Source organism: Gossypium hirsutum, chromosome A08, assembly GCF_007990345.1.
Source record: "Gossypium hirsutum isolate 1008001.06 chromosome A08, Gossypium_hirsutum_v2.1, whole genome shotgun sequence".
NCBI classification, from domain to species: Eukaryota; Viridiplantae; Streptophyta; class Magnoliopsida; order Malvales; family Malvaceae; genus Gossypium; species Gossypium hirsutum.
This window is the reverse complement of record NC_053431.1, coordinates 119,598,851-119,613,000: the sequence shown is the minus strand read 5'-3', so window position 1 is coordinate 119,613,000 and position 14,150 is coordinate 119,598,851. Positions and strand designations below refer to the sequence as shown.

Sequence of the window (14,150 nt, the reverse complement as noted above, 5' to 3'; positions counted from 1 at the left end):
ATCTATATATATATATGTATACATGTATACTAATGAATAATACGATAATAATACTAATAAGAAGTATATATATATACGTGTAATAAAATATATGTACCGATATTAATAATAAATATAGTAGGAATAAACAAATGTAATGATAATATATGCACAATATGGTATTAAAAATATACAGATATAAATATATATATATATAATAGTATTTAAGAATATATATACATAAGATGATATAAAATACATACATGGAATAGTATAAGAAACCTATGTAGCTAACAACATTAAAATATATTCATAACATATAAAATATATAATATACATTAGAAGTGATAAATATATAAAAAACTATTCATATACCATGTAAATACATACACATATATATAAATAATAATGGTGTTAGAAATATACAATATAGAAATATACATACAATGGTATAAAGGGTAAACATATATAGTAAACATTAATGTTAAGATAATACTATAGACATGAAGAATTTATATATAATGAAGACTCACAATAATGTTAATAATGATAATGATAGCATTAATATTATATACAAGCAAAAATAATAATAAATAATATTAATAACAATAATAGTAAAAGTATAAAGAAAGTATGACATTATTGTAAGGTAAGGGAAATAAAGTAATAAATAATAATGTATTAAAGATGGTAAATATAATAGTAAATATAATAATGTTACCACATATAAAGAGTATGTATATACATATATGATAAAAATATGCATTAATATTATACATAATAGTAATACTAAAAATAATGATGCAATATAAAAGGTAAATATAATTCAATAATAATATTAAAATAAAGTAATTAAGATAATACTACATATATATACATACATGTATAATAAAACCTATACTAATATTACGTATAATAATAATACTAAAAAATAGTAATAATAATACATTGAAAATAATTAGTTAATAACCAGAATATTAATAATAACAATAATAATAGAAATAATATTATTACTAATATTAGGAATAATAATAACAATAATAAAAAAACGAAAATAAAATAAATAAATAAATAAAATGAAAAGGGATGAAAATTGAATCAAAATCAAAGGTTTGGGGCGAATTTAAATAAAAACAAAAGAAAAGGACGAAATTTCAACACGCGCGTAACCTGGAGGGGCCAAAAGCAGAATAAATCCCTTGATCAAAACGCAGCGTATCAGTGGGGGTTAGATTGTAAGGTGTGAAAACCTTCCGGGCCAAATTAAAAAACGTGAAATATTTAATTACAAAACATCAAAAAAGCGGAGGGGTTAAACGCGCAAATAACCCCTCCCTTATAAAAACCACGCGGATCCTAACGGGTCGGGTCGGGTTGGTCCGACCCATGATGAAACGACGCCGTTTCAGTGTTTAAGTGCAGGGCCTAAAACGACGCCGTTCCAGACCCCTATATAAGTTAAAATTTTTTGAAAAAAAGTCGTTTCTGCATGTTGAAGGAAAAAAAGAGAGAGAGGGAGCATTTTCTCTGGACTAAGTCCAAAATCTGGCCCGGAAGGTCACCGTCGCCGCCGCACCTCCGTCACCACGGTGGCCGGACTTTTAAAAAAAGGTATTTTTTTAGTTCCTTTTTTTATTTTATATGTTCTTTGTTTTTATGTATATATATGTATAAAAATGAAATCTTTATGTATATATGGATGTATTGATGCGCGTATGAGAAAGAAAAACGTTGGCTACCTTAGATTGAATCTGTTTTTTGCTTTACTGTTTTTCTTCCTTCGATTTGAACTGATTTCTTTGTTTTAAAATCTGTTGTTTGTATGGATGTAGAATGGTCTGCCTTTCTCTTTTGATTTTTATATTTTTTTAAGAACCCTCCTCCTTTTTACAATTGTTTAGATCGGCTTTTATAGCCATTTACATTGCTCTCTAATCTATTCTTGCTGCTTGCGTGTTTCATTTGTTGTGCAGGTAGGGCAGTCCGGTGGCAGAGGGCAGGTGAGGAGAGTTGGTGGCCATGGCAGACGGCAGAAGACTGAAGACCCTAGGTGCGCCTGTTGATTTGATTGGGATGGGCTAGGGTTTGGTAGGATTTGGGCTTCTGTTGGGCTAAATTTTAGGTTAGTGGGTATGGGTTAGTATTGGGCCGAGGGTAGGTTTGGGTTAGTATTGGGTTAGGTTTAGTCATTGGGTTTAATTGGGCTCTAGGTATTTGGGTTTTGGGGTTTTTGGGTAGTGGTTATTAATGTAAAATGGGTTTGTTGTATTTGGGCCAAAATTGGCCTGCAACAATTAGCGCTGCACAGAGTTACACGTCTAACAAGGGTGATTACTGATTTCATTTGTTTCAAAAGCGATTGTCCGGTATGGTGCAAGGCATCAATCTCAGAGTGACAACAATCAAGACCAGACAATCATGTCTACTTCCAAACTTAAATACTAATATCAAACTTAAATACCATGAATCGGTCATGGCAAGAAAAGATCGATTTGGAACAAACATCAAGCAAGAATGGTAATTAAGAAGCTGCAAAGTTTGATATAATTGTGGTTCTTGCTGTTTATCTGTCTGATACATCAGATTAAGGCAGCCTGCAAAGTTAAACCTTTGACGTAGAGCCAAAGGTGTTACCAAATTTACTCACTGTAGATAGATATGTAAGTCGAAATAGTGTGTTTTAATGCAGATGAGCATTACAAATCAAGGGATTCGGTTCATTGGTTGCCCTATTTCTTCACTATAAATGTGTGTGTATATATATAAGACCCGCCTCCCTTTCTGCCTGTGAAAAATAGAAGAAGCCGGTCATTGCCCTCTTTGGTGCATTAGGATTCTTCATTTTCCTTTTCTTCTTCTTTCCATCATCTTGTCCATCTCTACCTTTCTTCTTACTTTCTTTAGAAGAAGAGGAAGCTGCAGCAACAGCAGCTTCCTTCCTTTGATCCTTTTTCGCAGGTTTCTATAATTGGCAATTCAATGTGAGATACCAAATTATACTTTGTCGACAATTTCCATTTACAAGAATAAACTATGTGAAGGAACAAAATGACTTACCTCTTTCTCATTTCCACTTTCACTAGCATCAGATTCTTTCTCCCCAGAATCATCAGTTTGGAGAACCTTCGTCGTCCTTGTCAATAACAATGTCCTCATCTTGCATTTACAACTTCATCAATAGGGATAGCCAGAAGCTAATAGCTCAGATGTCAATATCTAGAATGTGTTTATGTTGGTGCAAGAGGCAGCAGCAAGCTGTTTCTAGCCTTGCTTGAGTAGTAAGCCTCGAGGCTTGGTGAAGAAGCAAACTCGGAAGCAACAACAGAAAGATGAAGCTAGCAAGTGAAAAACAGAAAAAGAGAAAAAGGATTGAATGAAAATGAGCTGATAACTTTCATTAACACATCAACAAGGCATTAAGCCATTACATATATCAGTCAACTAGTAAATCAAACAAGTAATCACCTAATCAACTACCTAACTCCACTAATTTGCATTGAAACTTACAAGATTAGCTTGTACAACTTGCATTGCTGACTTTTTAGTCAATCAATATCAAAACATTTACCTACTTAGTTCAACATGAACTAGATTACAAAAAACAAACGAAATGGAACTAAAACAGCAAATAGATTGGCAGCTTCAAACTTCAGTTGCTGCACACCATGGCTCCACTGCTTGCTGCGATTCCAGAAGCTTGACCACCTTTGCATGTCGTGCATGGCCACCTTTGCATGGGAACTAAACTTAACACTCCTCCTTAGTTTCCATGCTAGTAACACCTAATTCCCTTTTGAATTTAACAAATTTAGACACATTAAGTGCCTTTGTGAAGATATCAGCAATTTGCACTTCTGAGTTGCAATGAATCAGCTCGATTTCATGAGCTTGTTCCATCTCCCTTATAACATGCAACTTAATATTGAAGTGCTTGGTTCTGCCATGAAAAATGGGATTTTTTGCAATTGCAACAGCAGATTTGTTGTCACAATAAATCTCTGTTGCCTCCTTTTGGTTTTGGTTTAAATCAGTCAAGATTTTTCTAAGCCATATGGCTTGGTTCACAGCAGATGCAGCAGCAACATATTCAGCTTCTGCTATTGATTGTGCCACCAGACTTTGTTTCTTAGAACTCCAGCAAAACATGCCTGAGCCAAGACTGAATGCATATCCGGATGTGCTTCTCATGTCATCACTTGATCCAGCCCAGTCACTATCAACATAGCCTATTAGCTTCATGTTTTCAGCCCTTTTGAACAATACACCATGACCAATGGTGCCTTTGATGTATCTCAGCACTCTTTTAGCTGCTCGAAAGTGCTGATCATTGCAGCAATTCATGTATCTTGATAGCATACTAACAGCAAACATGATATCGGGCCTTGTGGCAGTCAAATACAACAGACTACCAATGAGACTCTTGTACATGGTCTCACAAATTGGTTCACCACTTCCTTGCCTTGAAAGCTTCGCTCCAACAGCCATTGGTGTGCTTGTTGGCTTGCAGTTCTTCATAGAGAACTTGTCCAGGATCTTCATAGTAAAAGAACTCTGACAAAGAAAGATTCCCTTTTCTGTTTGGTTCACTTCCATTCCAAGGAAGTAGTTCATTCTGCCTAAATCAGACATTTCAAACATTTCCATCATTTTTCTTTTGAAATCTTCCAGCATTCTTCCATCTCCTCCAGTTATCAGTAGATCATCAACATAGAGTGACAGAATAAGCTGAGTTTGAGCTTGGTTCTTCTTCACATACAGTGTTGGTTCACTGGGACTTCTCTCAAATTCCAAACTCAGCAAGTAAGAGTCAATTCGAGCATACCAGGCTCGAGGAGCCTGTTTCAGGCCATATAAAGCCTTTTTCAGTCTGTACACCATGTGTTCTTTGCCAGTGATCACAAATCCTTGAGGCTACTCGATGTAGATCTCTTCTTCCAGGAAGCCATTGAGAAATGCAGACTTAACATCAAGCTGATGAATGGTCCACTGATGTTGAGCAGCCAAGGCAACTATCATTCTAACTGTGTCAAGCCTGGCTACTGGTGCAAATGTCTCCAGATAGTCCAGACCATACCTTTGGCTAAATCCTTTGACAACAAGCCTGGCTTTTAGCTTGTTCAGACTGCCATCTGCATTCTGTTTTACTCGATAGACCCATTTTACTCCAATGGTCTTCTTTCCAGCAGGTTTATCAACAAGCTCCCATGTCTGGTTCTTTTCAATCATGTTGATTTCATTGACCATAGCTAGTTTCCAGCCTTCATCTGCCTCAGCCTCTTCAAAACTGCTAGGTTCTGCTATTGCAACCTGTGCCCTTTCATAAATATCATCTAGGGGCCTTGTGCCTCTCACAGGCACATCATCAACATCCATTTCAGGTTTTAGCTGCTCAAGTTCGGCTTGATTAGGCACTAGGTTTTCTGAAACTGCTTCTGGCTCATTTTTCTCCCAATTCCAGTAGGCTTTTTCATCAAAGATGACATCTCTGCTCACTTGGACTTTGTTTATCAAGGGATCCAGAACCCTGTAGCCCTTCTTGACTGAGCTGTAGCCTACTAGAACACCTGGTTGAGCCCTTTTAGAGAGCTTGTCTCTCTTTGCTGCTGGTATTTGTGCATAACACAGGCAACCAAACACCTTCAGATGTGCCAAGGAAGGTTTGAAACCAGACCAAGCCTCGAAAGGTGTCTCGGATGCAAGAGCTTTAGTAGGAAGCCTGTTCTGAAGGTAAACAGCAGTGTTTACTGCCTCAGCCCACATGGTCTTGGGCAGTTTCTTCTCAAACAGCAGACATCTGGCCATATCCATCAGACTTCTATTCTTTCTTTCAGCTACCCCATTCTGCTGAGGTGTGTAGACATTTATAAGCTGATGTTTGATACCAGCATCATTGCAAATGGCTTGAAACTGAGCTGAAGTGTACTCAGTGCCATTATCAGTCCTTATCGATTTCAACTTGCAACCTGTTTCTGTTTCTACAGCATTTTTAAACTTCACAAACACTTGAGCTACCTCAGACTTGTGTTTTAAAAAGAAAATCCAGCAAAACCTTGTAAGGTCATCAATAAAGAGGATGAAATACCTGTTTTTGCTGAGTGATTCAGTCCTCATCGGGCCACATACATCAGAGTGCACCAGCTGCAGTCTTTCAGTAGCTCTCCAGGTTGAATTTGTAGGAAATGGCAGTCTTGCCTGTTTCCCCATTTGGCAAACTTCACACACATCATCATGCTCCACTGAGCTGATGAAGTTCTCTGCCAAGCCCTCTTTGGCCAATCGAGCCATTGATCTGAAGTTGGCATGTCCAAGCCTTTGATGCCAAAGCTTGGAGTCTTCAACAGAGGCTGTGTATGCTGAGTTTGAGTCATTTGCCCAGTGAACCTCAAAGCATTTATCAGTCATTGTGACTGTCATAAGGCTTGATCCACTTGGATCAGTAATATGGCATTGTTTATCCTTGAACACAACAGAGTAACCTTTCTCGAGCAGTTGAGCTATGCTGAGAAGGTTTCTGTCAATCTGTGGTACCAACAGCACATTTGGAATGATCTTGTTGCCTGTGGGAGTACATATCAGCACTTCTCCTCTTCCTTCAGCCCTTATAAACTGACCATTTCCAACCTTGACCTTGGTTTTATAACTTTTGTCCAAGGTTTTAAACAAGGAGGCATCTGGTGACATGTGGTTAGTGCAACCACTGTCTAGCAACCAGCCTTTAGAGCATTTCTTCTCAGAAGCTACACAGGAAACAGCAAAGACCTGTTCTTCTTGGTCACTACTGTCCTCAGCTACTCGAGCTTCAACCTTTGACTGCTGAAATTGATTCTGCCTTGGCTTACTTCTGTTTTTGCAGACCCTTTCAACATGGCCCTTCTTCTTGCAGTGTTGGCATACTGCATCTGGCCTAAACCAGCATCTGTCTTCTGGATGGCCAGGCTTCTTGCAATATCTGCAGGGCTGGTCATTGCTCCTTGCAGCATCAGGCTTAGGCCTGTTTTTCCAGGGCCTTTTGCCTCTTTGAGCATTAGTGCTCGAGGTTTCTCTGGCCTTGGCTTGAAATGCACCTTCTTGGTGATCTTCAGCTCTACTAGCTCTTCTTTGTTCCTGAGCATAAAAGGTGTTGATTAGCTCAGTCAAAGAGATGCTAGCAAGGTCTCTTGAGTCCTCTAGAGAGGATATCTTGGCCTCATATCTCTCAGGCAAAGTGGAGAGGACTTTCTCCACAATTCTTGCCTCATCAAAGTGCTCACCTAGGAGCCTTATGCTGTTAACCACTGCCATAATTCTATCTGAGTACTGCTTCACTGTTTCTTCTTCCTTCATCTTCAAATTCTCGAAATCCCTTCTCAAGTTTAGCAGCTGCTGTTGCCTTGTTCTCTCAGTGCCTTGAAACTCCTCCTTGAGCTTATCCCAGGCCTGTTTTGGAGTCTCACAGGCCATAATTCTGGTGAAGATGACATCTGACACACAGTTCTGGATGCAGGACATGGCTTTGTGCCTTTTGGTCCTCTCATCAGCATGTTGCCTAATCTGAGCTACTGTGGGATTAGCCCTCAGTGGTGCTGGCTCAGTATCTGTGTTGACAACTTCCCACAGATCGAAGGCCTGTAGGTAAGTCTTCATCTTGACCAGCCATATGTGAAAGCCTTCTCCATTGAAGACTGGTGGGGCTGCTGGTGAAAATCCTGAAGAAGCCATCAAGTTCTTTGTTTTGAAGCAACAGGTCCACTAAGACAAGAGCTCTCGATACCAATTGTTGGTGCAAGAGGCAGCAGCAAGCTGTTTCTAGCCTTGCTTGAGTAGTAAGCCTCGAGGCTTGGTGAAGAAGCAAACTCGGAAGCAACAACAGAAAGATGAAGCTAGCAAGTGAAAAACAGAAAAAGAGAAAAAGGATTGAATGAAAATGAGCTGATAACTTTCATTAACACATCAACAAGGCATTAAGCCATTACATATATCAGTCAACTAGTAAATCAAACAAGTAATCACCTAATCAACTACCTAACTCCACTAATTTGCATTGAAACTTACAAGATTAGCTTGTACAACTTGCATTGCTGACTTTTCAGTCAATCAATATCAAAACATTTACCTACTTAGTTCAACATGAACTAGATTACAAAAAACAAACGAAATGGAACTAAAACAGCAAATAGATTGGCAGCTTCAAACTTCAGTTGCTGCACACCATGGCTCCACTGCTTGCTGCGATTCCAGAAGCTTGACCACATTTGCATGTCGTGCATGGCCACCTTTGCATGGGAACTAAACTTAACAGTTTAGATATTTTTCCTATAACTACTAATAAAACCAATGTGTTTAGGGGTCACTTGATGAGCAAGTGAAAATTGTAATCAATGCATATTTCAAAAACAGAGAACCATGTGCATATTAAAGACCTAAATAAAGATGGGGAAAGAAAAAAAATACCTCATCATCACTTTCATCCACACCAGTTTCGTTCTTAATGCGTTCAAGATGTGGATCAACTGCATCATCATCATCATTTTGAAGAATCTCAGCCACACTATCATTTTGCCTCTCTTATACCAATGAACATTACTATTTTATATCAGTAAAATAATTGAACCTTGGGAAGCAAAAAAAGACGTACAACACTGCTATATTGAATTTTGAAATCATTAGCCTGTCCTTGGAGTCGCAAGAATGACAGATGAAGTTTAACACTATACCGACCCCTGTATGAAGAGCATACTAAGTCATACATTTAAAGGAAGAAAACAAAATTGTATAAACCAAAAGAAACAAACCAAAAATCAAATATACACAAATGACACATTGGTTCTGATTAGGTGATTTTTCATCCCAATGTTAATGTGCTACCTTGGTGTGAGGATTGCAATGCCCTCAAAAGTGACAACAGCTTCCTCAACTCCAGTACCAACATCAGCCACTGACATGATTTTTTCACGAAAAACCTAGAAGGTAATGGTACATAGCATCACCAAAGTAATCATTAGTTGTAAATTCACATTTTCCTAATAAAGAAGTGACAATAGACTTACCTGAGCAGGAGGACGATTTTCATCACCAACAAATTGGGTGTTGGCGTTGGGTATGTAGAAACTTATCTCCATAAGAACAGAATATGCGACGGACTTTTACCTGGAAGAGAAGATGAAGAACAGAAGAAAGAAAATAAATGAAGAACGGAAGAAGGAGAAGGAGCCTTACCTGGATGAAGGAAGAACCGGAAAAGCTCATTGACTAAACTGATTTGCAACCCAAGAGGAAGGGGAAGGGGAAGGGGAGAAGAATGTGTCATTTTTCGGAAAATGTCTTACTGAATTCAAAAGGATAAGACATTTTCCTTAAAAAAGGACTCTCTTTTTCCCCGTGTTTGTAAAATATTTTACCTGGGAAATCATTTTCACCCAACCAAACATCAGAAAAGCCTGAAAACCTTTAACGGAAAAGCTTTTACATGTTACCAAACAGAGCCTAATTTTACATTTAAATGCATGAATATGATCCAAGAGTGGCCTATGATCAACCTAGGAACGGATACCAAACCACCACAGTTCTGCAGGGATCTCAATGGCCTTTGTATTATAATGACTAGACCCATGGTACAATAGTGAACCCCCCCTCCCGGAGCCCCCCTAGGCAGCAAATACAGTAGTGACACGGTTGTCACGGTCAAATAAAGGCCTAAAAAATGACCTTAATTTCCACAGTTCAATAGTGGCAAAGTTGCTATGACTCCATAGCGGCCTCAAATGCCACGGTTCAGTGGTGGCATGGCTACCATGTTGCTATAGTGGTCTCAATGGCCACGATTCAAATTATGGCAAGACTGCCACCTACTTGCTTCATTTCCCTACTAAATCATTTGTACATGCCTCTCTCAATATACAAGCATCATTTCAACACTCATGAGTGTTAGTATAAATCTCCGGTGAGGAAAATGTCTAACATACGAACGAAACTCGAACAAAAAAAGAAATAGGACAAGGTTCCAAGGCTCCAAGGCGTGTATCAAGCCACTATCTTTAAGGTTATATTCGCCCCCACCTATCTTTGGTGTGCAAACGAGTTCCAAGCAAATTAACATCAAGGATACAATAAAGCCAATGGCTATTTGTGTTTTGCACTAACGAGAATAGCCGACTACACACTGAGCAATGTATCCTCACTGTGTAGATACTATGCATTGATTGATGTTGAAATTATTGTGTGAGATGTGTTTAGCTAATCAAATGGAATAGTTGGTTCACAGCTTAGTCTACCATGCAATTTCGATTAGCTTTAAGATGTTTTCACTAAATGAAGGTTCAATCGTAAGGTACCTTCATTTATGCAAATTGATTTCCAAGAATATCAAAATCTAAATATTTTGGAAATGGGAGGAGATTGTTGGAACATTTTCAAATATTTATAGTGTTCCAATAACTATAAATGAATGGATGCAATTGATCAAAAAATTATAATTCTTTTTCAAAAAATCAAGTAGTATAATCTTTTGATTAAGTACACCCATTGATTTTTAGTTAGTGGAACATTATAATTCTTTTTCAAAAAATCAAGTAGTATAATCTTTTGATTAATTGCACTCATTCATTTATAGTTATTGGAACACTATAAATATTTGAAAATGTTCCAACAACGAGTTCTTCCATGTTTTTTTTCTACTAAACATTCTATTATAGTTTAATTTCAATTTCATCAAATACAACAAAAATTTACACCGTTTCACAACCGAAACAAATCATAACTCGAATATAAATATTGAAACATGAATGTGGTCAATATAAATACTTACAATCGCAAAAGTAGGATTTCCTTCAAGTGATGCTTTTCCTAGTTCGGAAGTCCACAAAAATAAGGATCCACATTCACCAAGACATCTACAATGTTTCATTCCCAATTAGCAAAATTCTTAATTATGAATACAATATAATTTGAAGGGTGCAACATTGACCTAACTTCTATCCATAACACATAAAGCCATATACATGAACAGTGAATACATTTTTACTAAGCAAGATTAACAGCCTCGAACAATCATGCATATATATATATATAAGCATATACAAGAAACATTACTTGTAAGTAAATTACTTACCAAAACGTTCAGCTCATGCTTCATTCCTTATGAAGCTCCTTGCTCTTGTCTCGTACCCCTCCTTCTCCTTAACACATTTAAGAAATCTTTGCATCAATTTTTTTTTATTTAGCAGACCCTTAAAACCGAATCACCCAAGCCATTTGTACACTTCAAATTTCAGCAATCACACATATAGTTGAACATGCTCAACAAGAAAGTTCAACCCATGGTACTATCTAACATTAGAATTTAACTAATTGAAAAAGGGTTTGCAGCAAGCATCCTTGCTCCTCTCTACATTCGGTCTAAGCCAAAAACCTCACTCCAAATAAAAAAAAAATTGCTTGGGTTCACAAAAATCATGATTACTAACCTTGATTTCTGAATTAATTGAACTAACTAAGCTTCCACACTAAACCTTCTTCCCCTCTATTAAGCAGCCGGTGGTGGAGGTGCCTTTTTCTCATTGGAGGATGCTTCAGAGGTCAAACTCCGACACCATTTAACTCATTTTTTATCTTGCAAATCACCAACCCAAATTGGAACAAAAATTACTTTTTGTTCAGCAGATCCCTCATATGTGCATATGTATATAATGTCAAATGTGGCATTGGGATGTTAAAGAAAAAAGTGAAAATGATCTATTCTTGTACACCATAATCAATTGACCACTTAAACAGTGAGGTTTATTCTTTTGATCCTAGATAGTAACTATTTTGGGATTTTGTTACCCAATACATCTCCCCAACTTTGAAGAATTTGCAGAGATGGCCCATAATTTAAACATTATTGATCAACCATGTAGTTTAAAGGGTTCCAAACTTTTTTCAGAATTTCCCCCCATTGTTACATAATTATACAAAAATTCTTTGAATTTAAAAGCCCTATAAACCGGAGACTCATCAGCCCCGATAAGAGATTTAGCAGGCTCTACAATACAATCCTCAGATGGGTTGAGAAAGATAGCTGCCGTTGTTCGAGCAACCGTCGAGTTCGTCACCACCCGATGTTCAGCTCCCTTCAGCCTGTTGTTACTAACAACCTATGCACCAATCCAACATATTATTAGTTCGGATCAAATTCAAACATAAGTCGAGCTGAGACAAGTGGAAAGATAATGTACCTCTAATTGATGGCCAATGTTAACCACAAATGCATTATGCAAAGGCTCAACGCCAATCCATTTATCATCATTGAGGACTTGGAGACCAAAGACATCACCTTGAAGTAAAATAGTTAAGAGGCTAGGGTCACAATGTTTGGCTATTCCAAGGGTTAGGCTTGGATCAGGGCATGGTGGATAATGGTTCACTGATATTACAACTGATTCACTTAATTTATCACCAAAGTACCCTAAATCAAGCCCCAACCCTTCAGAAATCAAATCCAGGATTCTTGAACCTAGTTTCTTTGCTTCAATTGAATATGCAGCCACAATTTCCCTGCAATGGAATCAAGGTCAAGAGAATTGGGGAAATAACAAGGGCTAATGCCCTTGAACTTGGCAACTAACCGTTGAATGCCACATTCAAGATTTTAATAATCTAACTGGTGGTTGAATAGGTCAGACCACCAATTCTCGATTCAATCAGTTTAATCAGTCAAATCATTAGACTAACAATAACTAAATAAACAATTAAAAATCTAAAAATATTTAAAAAATAATAAATTTTATTAGACTGGTTCAACCTTTTCAACTATTGGTTTTCGATTTTTACCAATTTCAAGTAGTTTTCGAGTCAATCAGTTCAACTGCTTGTTCGAACCATTATATCAATAAGTTCTCAATCTGTTCGATCTGGTCTTATTCCTGTAGCACTAGTCATATAATTAAATCTTGATGAAATTTAAGTTCAGGGACCAAAATGGTTTAGTTGCTAAATTCAAGGACCAAAGTGAAAAAAATTTATTGGTAGAAAGGCGTTGTCAAGTTCATGAGCAAAAAGTTATATTCTCCAAATAACAATTATGTATGTAAGTGTACCTATATCTAGTTGGCTTTTGAGGCCAAATTTTGATGCATTCTTCTAAAGGATGACAAGGGTGTCTCAAACTATCACGCCATAGATGAACCTTGTCACCATCATAGTTAGCACTGCTTGTGTAAAGCTTGCAAGGCCTATTGAACTCCTCGGAATAAAGGTCGGCTTTGTCTTCGGCCGGTAACTCAAAGAACTCCTTGAACACATTCATGGTGTCATTCATCAAGTCTTCTGAAATTCCATGGTTAATTACCTGCTTTTCAAGAAGAAACAATATGATTGAATTTGACTTGCAAAAATAAGAATATTTGTAATTTTCTAAAGAAAAAAAAGGGCCATTGACCTGGAAAAATCCGAACTCTTGGCTAGCTTTTAGAATCTGTTGCACTACGAGGGTTCGGTCATGAGCCGACGCGTTGCCGAGGTCGATTACCGGAATGGTATTGCTTCTAGGAATGATATGGTTACCAGGCCTTGTTTCAGGGGGGAATATGTAGGATTGGGGTAAGGTTTTATTATTGAACCAGCTTGAAACAAGCTTCTCCATTACTTGAATGTCGAAGTTTTTTTGAGATTTTTTATCTTGTTTTTGATGATCATGATGGAAATATTAGTAGCAATTTAAAGGGTTCATATAGGATTCTTAGACAATTGGAAAAATACAAGATTATGTATATCAGGGACAAAAATAAGTTGAATAGTCCTTTTCAGAAAAGGACTAATTGGTATAAATTAATCCCACAAAATGATGTATGAGTCTGCAACTACTTGAAGACAATCATAATAATATGTATAGATTCTCTTGTTTTGTTCTTTTTTTTATTTTTTCTTTTTTTTTTCGATGAAGTAATCATAATATAGTAAATGTTTTTATTAATTGAATCATTGATCATGATTGACATTTGACCTTGATGGTAAGACAAATTAGCCTTTCATGACCCTGCAAATAACCCACAAATACACACACACACACACACACACACATATATATGTATAACTGTAATTCGTAGCCTATGTTAACTACAAATGCATTAGGAATAGGCTCAACACAGATCCATTCCCCATCTTTTAAGACCTGAAGGCCACTTATATGTCCTTAAAGTAGGATGGTTAAGAGATCA

The 14,150-nt window shown here is 37.1% G+C and overlaps 2 protein-coding genes across 3 annotated transcripts; both read right to left on the bottom strand.

Moving 5' to 3' along the window:
- Window positions 1-2,500: 2,500 nt before the first annotated feature.
- Window positions 2,501-11,532, bottom strand: LOC107894587 (FACT complex subunit SSRP1). 2 transcript variants are annotated; one of them, XM_041074978.1, is made up of 9 exons: window positions 11,066-11,532; window positions 10,763-10,847; window positions 9,175-9,356; window positions 9,006-9,105; window positions 8,824-8,918; window positions 8,570-8,678; window positions 8,410-8,468; window positions 3,037-3,148; window positions 2,501-2,941 (listed from the first exon to the last, which is right to left on the bottom strand). In XM_041074978.1, the coding sequence occupies exons 4-9, from the start codon at window positions 9,075-9,077 to the stop codon at window positions 2,720-2,722; spliced, it is 669 nt and encodes a 222-aa protein (XP_040930912.1). In that variant the 5' UTR covers window positions 9,078-9,105; window positions 9,175-9,356; window positions 10,763-10,847; window positions 11,066-11,532; the 3' UTR covers window positions 2,501-2,719. The 2 variants fall into 2 exon arrangements, with proteins under 2 accessions (XP_040930912.1, XP_040930913.1); XM_041074979.1 differs by having other exon boundaries at window positions 8,594-8,678; window positions 9,006-9,356.
- Window positions 11,533-11,665: 133 nt separating this feature from the next.
- On the bottom strand, window positions 11,666-13,638 carry LOC107893905 (hyoscyamine 6-dioxygenase). The gene is made up of 4 exons (XM_016819049.2): window positions 13,373-13,638; window positions 13,032-13,282; window positions 12,171-12,489; window positions 11,666-12,089 (listed from the first exon to the last, which is right to left on the bottom strand). Exons 1-4 carry the CDS (start codon window positions 13,574-13,576, stop codon window positions 11,841-11,843), a joined length of 1,023 nt encoding a protein of 340 aa, XP_016674538.1. The 5' UTR covers window positions 13,577-13,638; the 3' UTR covers window positions 11,666-11,840.
- Between the last annotated feature and the right edge of the window lie 512 nt (window positions 13,639-14,150).

Bases quoted from the DNA above. Each gene is read 5' to 3' on its own strand.
- LOC107894587 (XM_041074978.1), bottom strand. From the start codon at position 9,077: ATGGAGATAAGTTTCTACATACCCAACGCCAACACCCAATTTGTTGGT. The intron at 8,469-8,569 runs GTTCAATTATTT...ATGATGATGCAG, and splicing joins GTCTTTTTTTGCTTCCCAAG to TTGATCCACATCTTGAACGC. The intron at 2,942-3,036 runs GTAAGTCATTTT...TGCCAATTATAG, and splicing joins AAAGTGGAAATGAGAAAGAG to AAACCTGCGAAAAAGGATCA.
- LOC107893905 (XM_016819049.2), bottom strand. From the start codon at position 13,576: ATGGAGAAGCTTGTTTCAAGCTGGTTCAATAATAAAACCTTACCCCAA. The intron at 12,490-13,031 runs GTACACTTACAT...ATTCCATTGCAG, and splicing joins CAAAAGCCAACTAGATATAG to GGAAATTGTGGCTGCATATT. The intron at 12,090-12,170 runs GTACATTATCTT...ATTGGTGCATAG, and splicing joins ACATTGGCCATCAATTAGAG to GTTGTTAGTAACAACAGGCT.